Source organism: Calidris pugnax, unplaced genomic scaffold (assembly GCF_001431845.1).
Source record: "Calidris pugnax isolate Ruff unplaced genomic scaffold, ASM143184v1 scaffold109, whole genome shotgun sequence".
NCBI lineage: Eukaryota > Metazoa > Chordata > Aves > Charadriiformes > Scolopacidae > Calidris > Calidris pugnax.
In genome coordinates this window covers 1,519,638-1,534,004 of record NW_015090844.1, presented here as the reverse complement: position 1 = coordinate 1,534,004, position 14,367 = coordinate 1,519,638, and the positions used below count along the sequence as shown (strand labels likewise).

Below are 14,367 nucleotides of genomic sequence, written 5' to 3'. Positions count from 1 at the left end.
CCTTTTCTTTTTTTTTTTTTTTTTTTTTTTTTTTTTTTTCCCTCCACTTCCCTTTTATACTTAATCCTTTCATGCCAGGAACTGGATTTGCCCAGCAAGACATCCACAGTCAGAAAGAGCTTCAAAAATGCGGTGCCAAAGCGTTAAGGCAATGGTGAAATTGCCTCCACTCTGTTCTTATTCACCTGTGTTTGCCAAAACATATTTAGCGGTAAGGAAAGGAAGGGAAAGGGGAGGGGGGAAGCACACAAATGCTGAACACACCTTCCATTTCCCATCCAGATAAATGTCGAAATTCCCCATTTAAGTCGGAATGAAAACCACCATTACTGCCAAGCCCTCCTGGCATCTCACCACTTTATTTGTTCCCATTTGTATCTAATGCTTTTGTCAACAGTTCAACAAAAGTCAAAGCAAACAACCCACTACAAACACTGGGGGTAACAGCAACAAGCATGAATCCTTCACAATTATCCAGCCCAGCTGCTCAGTGCCTGTCCAGGCTGCTTTCATTTACAACAGTGTCAACAAAAGGCTGAAACCCAATAACTAGGTGGGTCAATACTACCACTGTAAACCCTCCGGAGAAGGAAATGCTGTTCTCCTGTTTAACTGCTTCAGCAAACATGCAGAATAATTCAGTTAGATAGAGAAGTGCTTGCCTAATCATTTGTTGTGTGAATTATTCAAGGCTTTCCCTGTAAACTACTAAACGATGGCTCTTCAAATATTTCCGAGGAGCCACCAGATGTCCAACAGGAGAAAAGGAAACATTAGGCAAATTCTCATTTAACAGAAGACAACGTTAACCTATGATCTTGGAAAGCGTTAAGGTTCAGAGGATTAACACCTTCCTACACCTTGCTTCTGGTGTCACTGTATAAAGAGCAAACAGCTTTTAACAGACAAGCACTAGGCATGCTTCAGTCTACTAGCTGCCTGATCTTTATACAGCATAATCAAGGCTACTGCCTACAATTTTTCTTCCTCTTCTCTCACGCGAGTTGTAAAGGAGCTCTCTCCAGAGACTATGTAAAACGTGGGTAAAATAAGCACAGTAGTTAGTAAGGTGGATTCAGAGAAGAACCATGCATTTATTCCCACGTCTCTCTCTCCCTCTGCTCCCCACCATGCTCATTTGACCTCTTCTTAATCAGCCACCTTAGCGTTTCTTTCTCTGCAGCCACAAGGCGAACGTTCACATGCTTTTCTCCAGAGGTTCCAGGAGGGTTCATGTTTATGCTTTCAAAGCGCAGCAGAAACTAGTCATACAGCACAGAACCAAGTGCTAGGAATTACATCTTTTAATTCAATTGCCTCTTTTAGTGTGGGAAACAGCCACCTCCAGATGTCTGTTTCCTCAATTTCTTTGGCTTTTGTCACAACCATATCATTACATTAACATATTCTTTTTAAACTTTAAGTAAACTTTAAGAAAATGGGCAAATTAGATAACAAGTGGTGCTTGTTTTGATTTAATCTCACTATTGGCAAGAACAACCTTGGATATGAACAAATGTTTTTTCTAAGACCAGTTTACTTATACATCACAGTGCAGTGTTGGACGGATACATATCTTGAGCCAGAACACGATATCAAATGCACTTATAAATATTTTATTTTTGACATCTAGAGTAGCAGTTGTGCATGCTGAATAACTAGTATTCCAGAAAGAAACCCTGGCAGTTTTAAAACTTAACAAAATAGTAGGAGAAATTCTGTCTGTCTGTCAAATTTAAGCACACATTTTTGTTTTTATAATTAGAATGTAACATATTTTGTTTGTAAAACAAGCAGTTTTACAGTGATTGCACTGTGGCAATCTCTAGAGTTGTGTGTTGTCAACATTAAAAGCCTTCTTCAATCAAATAAACTTTTCTTCCTCTTTCTGTCCAAAACAATTAGGAAACGCTTGTCTACTAAGTAGCCACAGCTCCATCACTTTGTGATTCCCACAGCTGTTAGTACCTGTTTTCAGCCCTCCTCCACTTGGTGGGAAACTTCAGTTAAATTTACTACTATAAATCAAGTTATTGCTGTCTGCAAGGCTGAATTTGTTTAGCTGTTACAGCCATTAGTAGTATGTGCAGAAGGGTTTAGGGTCCATGGAGACCAAAGGCACAACAGAGAGGTACTACAGCACAGACAACGTTTCACATGAAAAGGGTTGCAACCTGCACAGATTAACTGGGAAAAACCCGCACAGTCTGATGCTAGATACTCTAAAAAGAACAGGGAAGAGAGACACCACCACACAAAAATGTCGCCTCTTCCTCATCCCCTGGAACAGGAAGAAGGGTACTCCCCAGGAAATGGCACCTCCAGCCTTTGCCATGGCCAGAGGCAAGGCAGCTATCAGAAAACCTTCATGAAGCATGCGAAAAGTCCTGCAGAAGGTCTGCTAAATACATAATTGCTTTCAAATACCTGCAGCGTGATATGAAACTTTTAGGCAACCTACGTGGTGAGCATACAGGGCTTTTTATAAAAGGCACCAACTGACAGTGGACAGGCTGCCTTTGTGCTGAAAGCGGGGTGCCTTTGCTACTCTAATGCCAATTATGCACCCTGACAGGGCACTTGGAAAGAAACTGTACTTCAAGGGAATGGCAGAAAAAGGGTTTCTCCCACCCCACAAGGTTTACTGTAATTGATTTTAAAGGGATTATTTTAGAATTATTCAGACATCGAATTCCTCTCATATTTTGCAGTAGGGGACAGCAAAGCTCATTACAAAATAATATTTGCAGGTCATTGCAAGAAACTCTTTTGTCAAAGCAGGGGAGGAAAAGCAAAACATTCATTTCCTCAAGGGCTAAAATAAATTGCAGTTTGTTATTTTCAAAAGAAATAGAGAGGTGGGACAGAAATACAGCATCAACAGGTATGGTTTCAGCAAACATATGAGGGAGTGACAAGAAATACCAACACACAGCTGTAATTACTGCAAGCCAAATACAATGATTTACTAATGCCTGCCTAATGGTGTTGTAACATTACAAGGCAAAGCTTCATGTTATTTAGGTCAGTATTGGCTTTTCAACTCAATGCAAGCAATGATTTCTATACAGTCTGGCCACTTTGCTATTAAAATAAAATGAGTGAAAGACTCAGAAATAGGTTGCTGTAGCTGCTGAGTTTTGTGTTGTGTGTGGTCTGCCAAACTCTCACCACACACCCCTGTGGACCACCCTCCATCCAAGGGGTAGCTGCCGTGGGGAGACACCTCTCCTGGCCCTGCACCGCACCCCTGCAGTACGCACCGATGTGACAAAAAAGGGGAGCTGCCAGCAAAATCAGTGTTATTATTTACTTTGACCTGGCCAGATTAATACAGCAAAGAAATGGCTGTATGCCCCCCTTGAAAAAATACAGTGGCTGCTTCACTGCACGGAGAAGCTACGACAGTCGAGCGCTCACCCTCTGCACCAAGAAAGGAACAAACCCTGTCGAAATTTTTCCCTTCTCCCTCCCCCCCACCTCACTTACTCGTAAGTACGTGTTAAGGAAACTCCCACAGCTGCTTTCACTGCCTCTCGGGAGGCAGAAAAACAGAGGTACAGCTGTGTCTGCTAATATATTCATATGCAAACACGTAGCGTCTGACTGGCTGCAATACCTCACTTAAAAGCACCTCGGTACTCTTTGATAAGCTGGCAGCTCAAAAAGAAGTGATACAGAGCAATCTGCTGTCCTCTTAATGCAATTAGCAGATTAAAGCGGCATTTCACTTCCAATGCCTCATTAAAACACTGATTGCATCCAGCCTTCCCAACGATGATGATACGACATACACAGTGTTCCCCCTACAGTCCTGCCGGGGACTCGGTGGAGAGCGGCGGGGCCAGCCCTGCGCTGCGGACACCAGACCACCCCACATCCCGCATCCTGCATCCCGCCGCTGCACTTGTGGTGGGGTCGAGGAGAAAGGGAGGGGAACCCGCGCCCCTGCCGCCCTGTGTAAAGGCTCTGGGAGGCAGGGGTTACCACCCGGGCTTTGCATCTCTCAAGCACGGTCCCGGCAGGCCCTCTGGCTCATTTTTGTTACAGAGCTCCATTTTGCGGTTCGCGCCGGAGCCGGTACCCCTCGACTTCTCCTTCCACCACGGTCCAGTGAGAGCAGAGCAGGGGAGTCCTGAAGTCCAGTAAACTGTGGTGCGGACACGAGCGCTTATTTCAATTTTCCCCTCAGATTGCTTTTTTCCGTGGCAGACCGACAAGCCCAATAACATGTCAACTTAGGAGAAATTTTTTTTTTTTTTTTTTTCATTCGTTCCCCTGTGCAGCCAAAAGCAAGCTAACGGCATCCCTGCGAGAGCGCCGTCAGGCCGCACCCCCCCTCCTCCATCCACCACGGGAAGCCCTTGCCGGGAGGGACCCAGCTTCACCCCCTCTGCCAGACGTTGGGGGCATCCCTGGGGGACCCTCCAGCTCAGCCCCCAACCGCTGCCAGCCAGCGCGGCCCCGCCGGTGCCAAGGAAAGAACAAACTAAAAAAGATTAATTCGCAGATGTTCATGCATTTCACACACAGGGTGCCCTGTGGTCCGTTGCCAGGGCAACGGGAGACCACCGGTGTGCGCTTTATTGGCTTTATGAAGTGCGTCTCGGGGGCTATAGTCCGAGAAATGCTGCATGATAATCGTCAGGCTTTTCAGAAGCCTTGTTTTGTGTTTATCCACATTTAACCCTCTGAGTGTTATTAAGAGCATCACTATGCACGTCTGGCACACTGAGAAAAGTGGAGACGGGAAGGCGGGGGGGACACGCACACACACGGTGTCTGCTTTCAGCTTAGAAACCCTGGAAAATGTGTCCTCAGCGCCTGCTCCCACTTGCCTCGATTTGCAGTTTTTGCCCCCAGGCTACGGGTAAGCTGGTCCCTGGGCTGAGGCAGTGCAGGGCTCAGCACAGCAGGGTCTGGGGGCAAAACTGATACCAGCAAGTGCAAAGGCGGCACAAGTGTCACATTAGACTAACAAACTACTGACAGCAGGCACAATGTGTTTTCTCAGAAACTTCGAAATAATTTAAAAAAAAAACAAAAACAAAAGACCCAACAACTTCCTAGATACATTACGAGAAAAAACAGACTCTCATTGTGAATCCCAACGTGCGACACCAGCTACACACGTCAAAACCTTTACCACAGCCCTCCAAAGCCACGGTCCCTATGAAAAAGGAAAAGCAAAATCCCATGTCCATTCGATGCTCGGTCTATCAGTGCCAAGGGCTACAACATCACCCATAAATTCACACAAACAAGCCGGAGCAATAAGCTGCCCAGGACTCGTCTGCTCTGCCTCCCCCATTGCCCGCTTCCCATCCTCTCCTCGTTCCAAGCTGGCATTGGACATCTCCTGTGGCTGTCCTCTCACTGGCCGGGGCAGGGCTGGGGATGGAGGGATGGGGGCTAAAATCACAAATGCCACAACGCCCCAAGCAGCAGCAGCCGCCGTCGCCACCGACATCAAGCACTAGTCCAGCAGGAGAGGAGAGGGAGAAAGCGAGGGTGGCAGTGGGGATCAATAGAAGGAACGCTTGCATTCAGCCTCGCAGGAGAAAGAGCACGCAGAGACAATCATTTCCTGGGAAAAGCTAAAGCCTAACGAGAATTTACTCTGCCTCCTTTATTCAGACAACCAACCCTTTTGTGGCAGGGGCTTCCTGAGTGACAGGAACCCAGGGCCCCTTAATAGGATTTCCATATTATTTCCAACACCTGCCTAGAAGTTATTTGTTTACATTGAAGGAGGCGAGATTCTCAAATCAGACATCTGCTTCTGGTTCGGGCATATCTTAGGAAACCATCTAGAAAGAAGCTTTGTTGCTATGGAGACATTTTTATTTTCTTCCCTTAGTTGGCTGAAAAACATTAGCATTTCCAATTTTTTGTTTTTCAAAAGGCCAAATGTCGCTCAAGAAAACACAGGACTTTTCAAATTGCTATGCAGAATAGGCTAATCGAGCTTTAGATATTTAATTAATTATTCGACTCAATTAGAGCTGTACCGGAGAGAGACAGGAGACACGGTGTAACTTTGCTGCAAATTCCCCTCAATGGCCGATTCCTGCTGGCCGACCTAATTGCTTCTTCCCTCAAAGCACAGCTAAAACTTTGTAATTCATGATGTACTCAACAAGCTTGCATAATAACTTGAGAATCAGTCAGAGTAGTTATTCCCTTCAACTTCTTCTAAAATCAGCCTAAGAGACTGACAACAGTTTGACTGTCGGAATAGCAATACAAATATGAACCTACTACTAGCATTCAGGGACTTTAGCCAGAGGACAGAAACTTCCAACACATGTCATCCAAATCGCTGATTCCAGAAGGTAATCTGTCCTCCTTCCCTCCCTCCCTTCAGCAGATAATCAGCATGCTCATGGAATCCATTGATTTGCAATACAAATAAAGGATTTGCAATACAAGTAAGGGATCTTTCGAGTTTCTTTGGATCTAAGGGTTTTAAAGACAACTCAAAATATAAAGGCCAAGTGCTCAATAGAACAACAACAAAAAAAAAAGACAGAAATCTATAAGGCAAAAAGCAGCCATCTAGTTTGTGTCCTGCTTTCACAAAAAATGGTTAGTATTGTTTATCTTTTCCCATTACTTTGACTAACACCTATTTAACCCGACCTGCATGTTCTTCATTCCAGACACGTTCACCATGAATAAAGTGGTGTAAGCCATGAGTGCCAGCATTCAAAGTATGATTTTAATTGCACGCTTACAATGAGGAGAACTTCAAAAGAGATAATAAACAAATTCACTCCCTCCCCTTTGCTTCATTTCCCCCAGCTATTACATTGTCAAAGCCTTTGCGCTGCAGAAGACCTTTCCACCCACCTCCTCACCCCAGCAAACTTCCTCTTCCTACTCTACGATGTGAAGTCATAATCCTGTGTTATCAACATCACAGTCTGTTGCCATGGAAATAATTAGACATGACTGCTCAGGTTAGAAATTACAGCCCATGTAAGTGTTTGCCTCCTGGGTGAAGAGAGCATCTGGAGAGAGAACATTTGAGTTACCCTAAATCACTAAGTGGCAAAACAAAGTTTGATAGCTGCAGGAGTTTGTCCAAATGTGGGCACACCACAGAATGGGAGTCACCCTGTGGTAACTGGCAAAAGGGTTCAGGGTGAGAGGCCAGCGTACAGCTAATACGCAGAAGCTGGAAAAAAAGCTATCGGGTAAAGGAGGTGAAGCCATTGAAAATGGCAGAAGTAGCTAATTCTTTTGATACCAGAGTATCTGCTGTTACTTTCATACAAATACTCTACACTAAATTAAAATTCCCAGACGGCCTCATTAAAAAGGCAAATGATATGACACTGAATGAAAGAAAGAAATGTAAAACTCAGTTGGGGTGGGAAGTGGGGGGAAAAAAAAAAAGAAAAAAAAAATGCACCATGGAGATACACACCTGAGGTTCGCTTTCATTTTCCAAAAATCTGTTAAAAACCACAGGGCTTGAATGATGTGCTACGAAAGTCTAGCCATGAAAAGGTTATTAAGAAAAAAAAGCAGTGCCAAAAAATAAGCTCCATAAGATAGACCGAGACAACAAACAGGACCCTGCTAATTAATATTTGTTCTGCTTCAGCAGACAGTTACTGGACGAGACTGCAACAAACAAGCATGTCTCACCCAATCACATCATTAATCCATTCACGTTCACCACCTGAGGACCAGCTATGCCCCACAGATATTTATTCATCTGTTCCATAAACAAACAATTACAACACATTTTCTGGAATTAGGGCACCTGTTACATTCGGCACAGCTTACACGCCCAGAGGCAGATATCAATTAATACTGAAAAAATTACTGTATCACAAGCCAACAGAAGTTACTCATTATATTTTGATAACGCTACCCCCAAAACACCCACGAAGATCAAAAACACAGCTCTCGCAGAACAAAGTTTAGTTCAAATTTACTGAGCTTAAAACTACCACTTCATCATTATGGAAAGCAAAATACACGCAAATGCCTCGTCTCCACACAGAGAACGGCAGGAGCAGAATCCATGACACGAGTGTGAAACATTTGGATTTTAACAAGCCTGTGAAGCACTTTTCAGCTGAATGGTACTAAAGCAGCAAAATAACAAAATGATGAGGAAATAAATCCTGTGAATTTCTTTAGGGGTTTAACAGATAACTACATTTCTTTGGCTTGTTAAATACATACTGCATGCTAAAACATTTGGCCCGACACTTGTGCCACTAGAGGAAGTCTCATTAAAAAGAAACCTGACAATTAAGACAAAGTCCACAGCAGTACCTCACAGCAGTTTATGTGATGTTCCTCTACCAGCAGAAGAACTAAGTCCGAGCAATGTAATTACATTTGCTAATACCCAAAAGTCTTATAATACACGTTGGGCGTTTTGATTTTAAACTGATTTGATTTTAAACTTCTTTCCAGAAGCATTACACTCATAAAACTTTTTTTTTTTTTTTTTTAAAGTATCGAACTACACCTGCAGGAGTAAGCAGCTTACTCTTACCTATATACTAAGTGAACAGAGGTCTAAACACTTAATAACGGCTAACAGCTCGAGAAGCTAAACTGAGAAGCAGTGGAGCACCTGCCACCACAAATGTAAATGGAAAGTGGGAATAGCACCCATCCACTTTCCCTGTTATCTGCCACATGTGTTATTATTAGCCTTCACACAGATTAAAGCAAAAGTAAGCCAAACCCATTAGAATTTGTCCTGACAGACTTCTCCTAGTTGACTACCATGCTGCACAGAAATTCATCCCAAACCTGCATTTGATGTGTTATTTCAGATCCTCTCATTTAAAACTTTTTTTTTTTCCCAGAGGAATCTCCAACAACCTATTTTATTCCTGCCACAAGACCACAGCTTTTAATTATTAGCACTTGTTGCTGCTGAAACAGTAACCCCCAGCACCAAAACAAAGAGTCTCCACCACAGTGGCAAGTCTCACTATGGGCATGGTCTCTGCCCCAAATAATTTACAATTCAGGTTAAAAAAAACCAAAACAACAAAGGCAACACACCATTTCAGTATTTTTCCTTACTCAATTAATACAGAAACCAACAGACGTGGTAAAAAGTTACATGAGTGGAATCCTGCGTAGGAGGCAGTGATTCAGAAGACTCAAGTTCTTGAAGGACCTGCTCAGGGATATCCTGGCTACCTCTGGCAGGGCTGCAACCCAGCCAGCATCTGGAGAGTCCTTCTCTGCCACAGGATGAGCTTGCTAGTGTTAAGACTACTTTCTGCCAGGTGGTGCTTTTGCACACAAAATGCTTCCGTAGCTTCTTCACAGGATATGTTTTACAGAAGGGACTTTGTTAGGGCCCAGAGGAAACTTTTGCCACATTTGTCCCAGAGAGGGTACCAGGGCTGGGAAGAACAACACACCTTCTGTATCGGTAGCTCTTGCGGGAGGTGGAAAACATCCTGCGGGGTGCAATTAGCGAGCAAGGACCCACTGCAAAATAATAATTTTTTTTTTGAAGAAGAAGTTTTACTGCTTTGAAAGGGGGGACACACCAAGCCCTCTGTGAAAAGCTGCCCGGTTAACTGCGGCGCTGTCTGCCTTTCTGTCTAAACACATTATATTCCCTCAGAGCCCCTAAGCCAGGGCTTGTGCTCCGAGCACAGCCCTGGCACTTGCCACCCTTCCTTTCCCTTCCCTTCCCTTTGTCTGCTCGGCAGCCTGGCCGCCGCACAAAGAGCGCTCCCGTGACCCAGTTCACCGTGCCTGGAGTTTTCCCACACGGAGAACTTTGCAAAGGATTGGGAGGACCGAACCCCACACGGAATCAAAGCCCTCCCAAAGCCGTGCTTCTGCGCGGAGCTTGCGGTGCCAATGCTGATCTATTATTTAGGAATTGCTCCTGGATGATCTCACGCTGTCTGTAAGGACAACTACTTGGTTTTCAGCACGCTCCGGGAAGGTGCTGGGACTGATGCGAGCCCCTCGCTGGCTTACCGGGCTGAAAACGTGGTGTTTGGAAGAGCAACGCAAACCGCCTTCTCCCTGGCATGAACCAGGAGGAGGATCGGGACCTCCTGAGACAAAAGTTTCACAAAGACCACAGCCCAGCAAATCCAAAGCGCTGGAAGTGGTGGCAGGAAACAGGACGCTTCAGCTGAACTCCTTTCTTTGTAGAAACGGGTAGGGTACCCTCATTATCTAAATCAGACACTAAAGCGTAAATTTACACTTTATGAGCTATTCTAAAATCTGCCCTGCTTAATAATCTGTATCAGCAAGAAAACACTTTAAAGTGTCTCTCACAATTAAATCCAGGCACAACCTTGTATAAATCAAAATTTTGCTACCATATCAAAATGTTACACTGGGGCTGTATAACATTGCCCATATCCTCATTACATGCTACACTAATTACTACCAGCAGATTCAGAATTTTCTGCACATTAGAGGCTTTTAGAGGAGCTATAAAAAATTTCAGGCACCATTAATTTAAATTTGTATTGAAATTTTCTTTTGACAGATGGCCAAAAATTACTTACTATTTAGAGTACCAGAGCTGCCTGTTTGCACATTAGAAGAGGAAAGGGAAAAATTAAAAGCAAGAAAGAAATTTATGTCACGTTCATTACCTGTTAAATGTTAAGGAGCATTATCCTGCATGAATAAATTATTTCATACAAGCACACAGACTCCAGCTGCTGGCAACTGGCACGTTCTGGCTGACAAAAACCATCTCAAGTCACACAGCAGACAATCACAAAAAGCCTCTCTTAACCAGGAGCCACTTAAGGGAGGACAGATCGATCGAACAAGCGACTAACTGGTACTCTGGGCATCACTGAAAACATTTAAGGAAATTAGCAAACTATTTCACCTTGCAAAGCTGGCAGCAAGCCCTGTAATGCTGACACACAAGCCAACTCACAACCTGAACACCATGCAAGACAAACATCCACTTATCATTTCAAAGTAAATTGGCACAAAGTAGGGACGCCCTCTTCTCCGACTCAAAGCTGTATGAATAACAGTGCCTTTGAATCACTCCCAGACAGAATCAGCCTTTTTTGGTATAAACACTACCCAAAACACCCATGCCAGCATAAACACCCCAACATCCCACAGACCTTACAGAAACACTACTAGCTATTTTGTTTAAAAACAGCAATTGGCATATACTAGCAGTTCTCCTCATTCACTTTCTTGAGTGAAACCCCCGTGGCTCCAACTGCACAGGTATGCAAAATCGCTGAAGAAACCAGGCGGGTTTATATTCCCACATTTAGGTATCTGCCTTGTACTCGGTTTTTTTAGGTGCAGGAAAAAAGAAAATAGACTAAGCCTATGTGTTCACAGCAAACAGGGGGTGTTCTAGGGAAATCATCATTAATCTGCCCCCGGCCTCGCCGCACAAAGCGGTAATTCCAGTTTCTAGCCCTGATGACAAGGAAGCCGAAGTGAAATCCGACACGTTGTTGTCCTATGTCGGCAGATAGACAGCTTCGGCGCCTTCGCGGCTCACCCTAACAACTGACAGGTCCTGTCAGCTCCTGGTTGTTATGCAAAGCCATGTGGGTAACAGCAGAACTGACAACCATCGGCTGGGCTGCACTGGGCTGGGACGTGGCAGGGTTGCTGGTGGCAGCGTGGGGAAGGCTGCGGGACAAGGGCCCACCTGGAGCCGCCGGGGAAGCAAAGGGGCAGATCCCCGCATGGCAGCCCTGGCCAGACAGGTCTCTGGTGGCAGCAATGCCAGGGCCCAACACCAGCTCCTCCTGACACCCTCTAGGGCTCACCAGTAACGTCTGCCCGGCCAGCTCCTGGTAGTCTTGTCTAACGCACCCCAAGACGCGTGCTGTAAACACCTCTTCTGCCATTTGTGGCATTGTCCAATGGGACAATAATAATTTACCAATATATAGTATTATATATTGGTATATAATAATATATTACCAATATATAATATATATTACCAATAATAAAATACACCTTCCTAAAACAAGCACCACTAAAAACTTGAAGAATTGGTTGTAAGTGCTCAATAAGGCAGGCACAGGTTTTGCCCCTCGTAAGGGAAGTGTAGATTCCATTTCACACTCACCGTCACCTAAAAAGACTTAATCTTATGCTCCTGCATATTGCAGAAGGCACTGAGGCTCCCCTCTATAACTCCACCCAGCTGCCCAGGGCCAGGTAGGGAACTGCATAGCTGGCAACGAGCTGGTCAAGGGCCAGCAGCAGCCAGGAAAGCAGAGCCATCCAGGAGAGGGCAGGGCCAAAATGCACCTCCCCACCTGCAGCACTAAAAGCCCTGGAGCCTCTGGTGGCTATCCAGTATGGACTGGCATCCAGACACAAACGCTGACATCGTAGTTGTATGCATGACCCAATGCTCAAAGTTACACGAGCCACAAGGTGTGCATTACACCTGCTCACAAACACTACCGTGCACGGGATGGTGCACACACGTATGAGAGTGTGCGAGTCATTCACATCCTGAAAATTAACTTTTGGAAAAGGGAGGCAGGATTCTCATTGCAAGTCCCACCCTTGTTCGGGTAGGGGATGGCAGCTCACTCCTCTCAAACTGCTCTGGCAAGGACAGTGGGCAGCAGCCCACCCCTCCCCTGCAAGCGACAGAGCTCTCCTTCCATCAACTGCATTGTTAGGATATATCAGAATTAAGAGTTTACAGCCTCCAAATGACTTAAAACTACTGGCTAATTATTTCTGTCTCATAAGCTTGAGCAGAGACCCCGGGCAGCCCCTTCTTTATATCCAGGAACAGCCTCAATGCTGTTCCCCCAAACTCCCTGGGCGGCACGTCATCTGCAATCTGAGCTGCCCCTCTACTTCATACTTTCTAAGCACGATACACAGTCTACGCAGGGCTGTGCTCGTCAGCAGGAGCTTGACAACCCAGTTTCACTTTGAGACTTTTTCCACCACTCTGGGCCATACTTCAGAAAGAGCAGCATGCAGCTCTTTCAAGCCACCCTTTACATCTGCGAAATGGAGTCCTACCTTGATGGAGTCTCTGTCTGCACGCAGAGCAGCCCCCGTGCGCCAGGAGGAGAGGAGGCGGTGGCAGGGGATGAGGAGGTGGGGGGAGAGAGAAAGAGAAAAGTACTAGTTAGTTTACATAAAATTATACATTTATCATACTCGGAAGAAAGAATGCTGATGTCTGTTAAATAATAAATTGCACAGATGTTAACTTTTCTGTACAGTTAATTATTAATACTGTACCACCAGATTTATAAAACTGGATTTCTAGCATTTGAACACAATTTCTGGCTACCATTAGGTTATAAATACTAAGGCAATTAGCTAGGAATCCTTTCTAAAAGTCTTTATTTTTTTTGCCTCCCGCCCCCCCCCCTTTTCTTTTTTTTTAAGGGGAGAGTTTCACGAAAATGAAGAAGAGAGAAACGAATGAAGAACGCACACTCATCTGGCAGCACCTACCTCTTTGGTGATCGTTATCGTGGTGCTTCTTCTCATCTTTAATTGGGAGGTGGGACTGCCCCCCCAGTGCACTGGACAGTGCCAGGAGACCGGCACTGCTGCCAATGGGAGGGATGGCTGGAGGCTGCAAGCCCGAGGGGTGCGGAGTGAGCGGCACGGGAAGACCATGTCCATGTGACAAATGCTGGGCCTGGAGTTGTTGCTGCTGTGAAAAACGAAACACAGATATTGAATTTGTTCGGGGAGCTGGGGGTTGTCCAATTGATCCTGTACCTCAGATGTGATTGATTAGATCAACCAACGCATGTGATCAATTCGGGTATCAACTCACAAACGTACTGGTGCTTTAAAAATGTCCATATGTTTGGACACGACACAATCAGTAAACTTCAGGCTGAATAAAAAGAGCAACAAAAAATTTTAATAAAATAAGAATAAAGGAAAGGAATAGGAATTTTACATTTTTGGTGAAATTTTTATTTCTCTGACAGTGATACTACATTTTACTCCTTCTAGCAGAAACGCACTACGTACACGTCTAATCAAAACATATGTAACTATAAAAGCAGTTATATAATGCAAAAAAAGAAAAAAGCTGAAAATTGAGAAAATTAGTGTTAAACAGTTCTCCCAGCGCTACTGCACAGCATGCAGTGAGAGTTAATTTGAAAGAGAAAACCTGAATTAACAATCCAGAAAAGGAAACTGGTTGCAGCCACCGTTTTAAGCCCTTTAAGTGTCCTCAGCGGTACTTGAGCAAATTACTAAAGAAAATCTAATGTAGCAAGGCTTGGGTCCTCCTGTAGGCTTGCTCAATAATGCTGAAATAATTGGGCACTCTGTGCACGTTTAGTGATGCTCGAATGAAAAGCTAGAGGCCTGCCCTTGTACTCTTCTCTAGCTGCTGACTCT

The 14,367-nt window shown here is 44.7% G+C and overlaps 1 protein-coding gene across 1 annotated transcript in view; it reads right to left on the bottom strand.

Moving 5' to 3' along the window:
• The window catches only part of TLE4 (transducin like enhancer of split 4), a 99,121-nt gene that overhangs the window by 30,579 nt on the left and 54,175 nt on the right, over positions 1–14,367 (bottom strand). Inside the window, exons 5-6 of the mRNA XM_014942659.1 lie at positions 13,456–13,660; positions 13,012–13,028 (exon numbers count right to left, since the gene is read on the bottom strand). Coding sequence (XP_014798145.1) covers positions 13,012–13,028; positions 13,456–13,660 — 222 coding nt within the window. The remainder of the gene's footprint in view (positions 1–13,011; positions 13,029–13,455; positions 13,661–14,367) is intronic.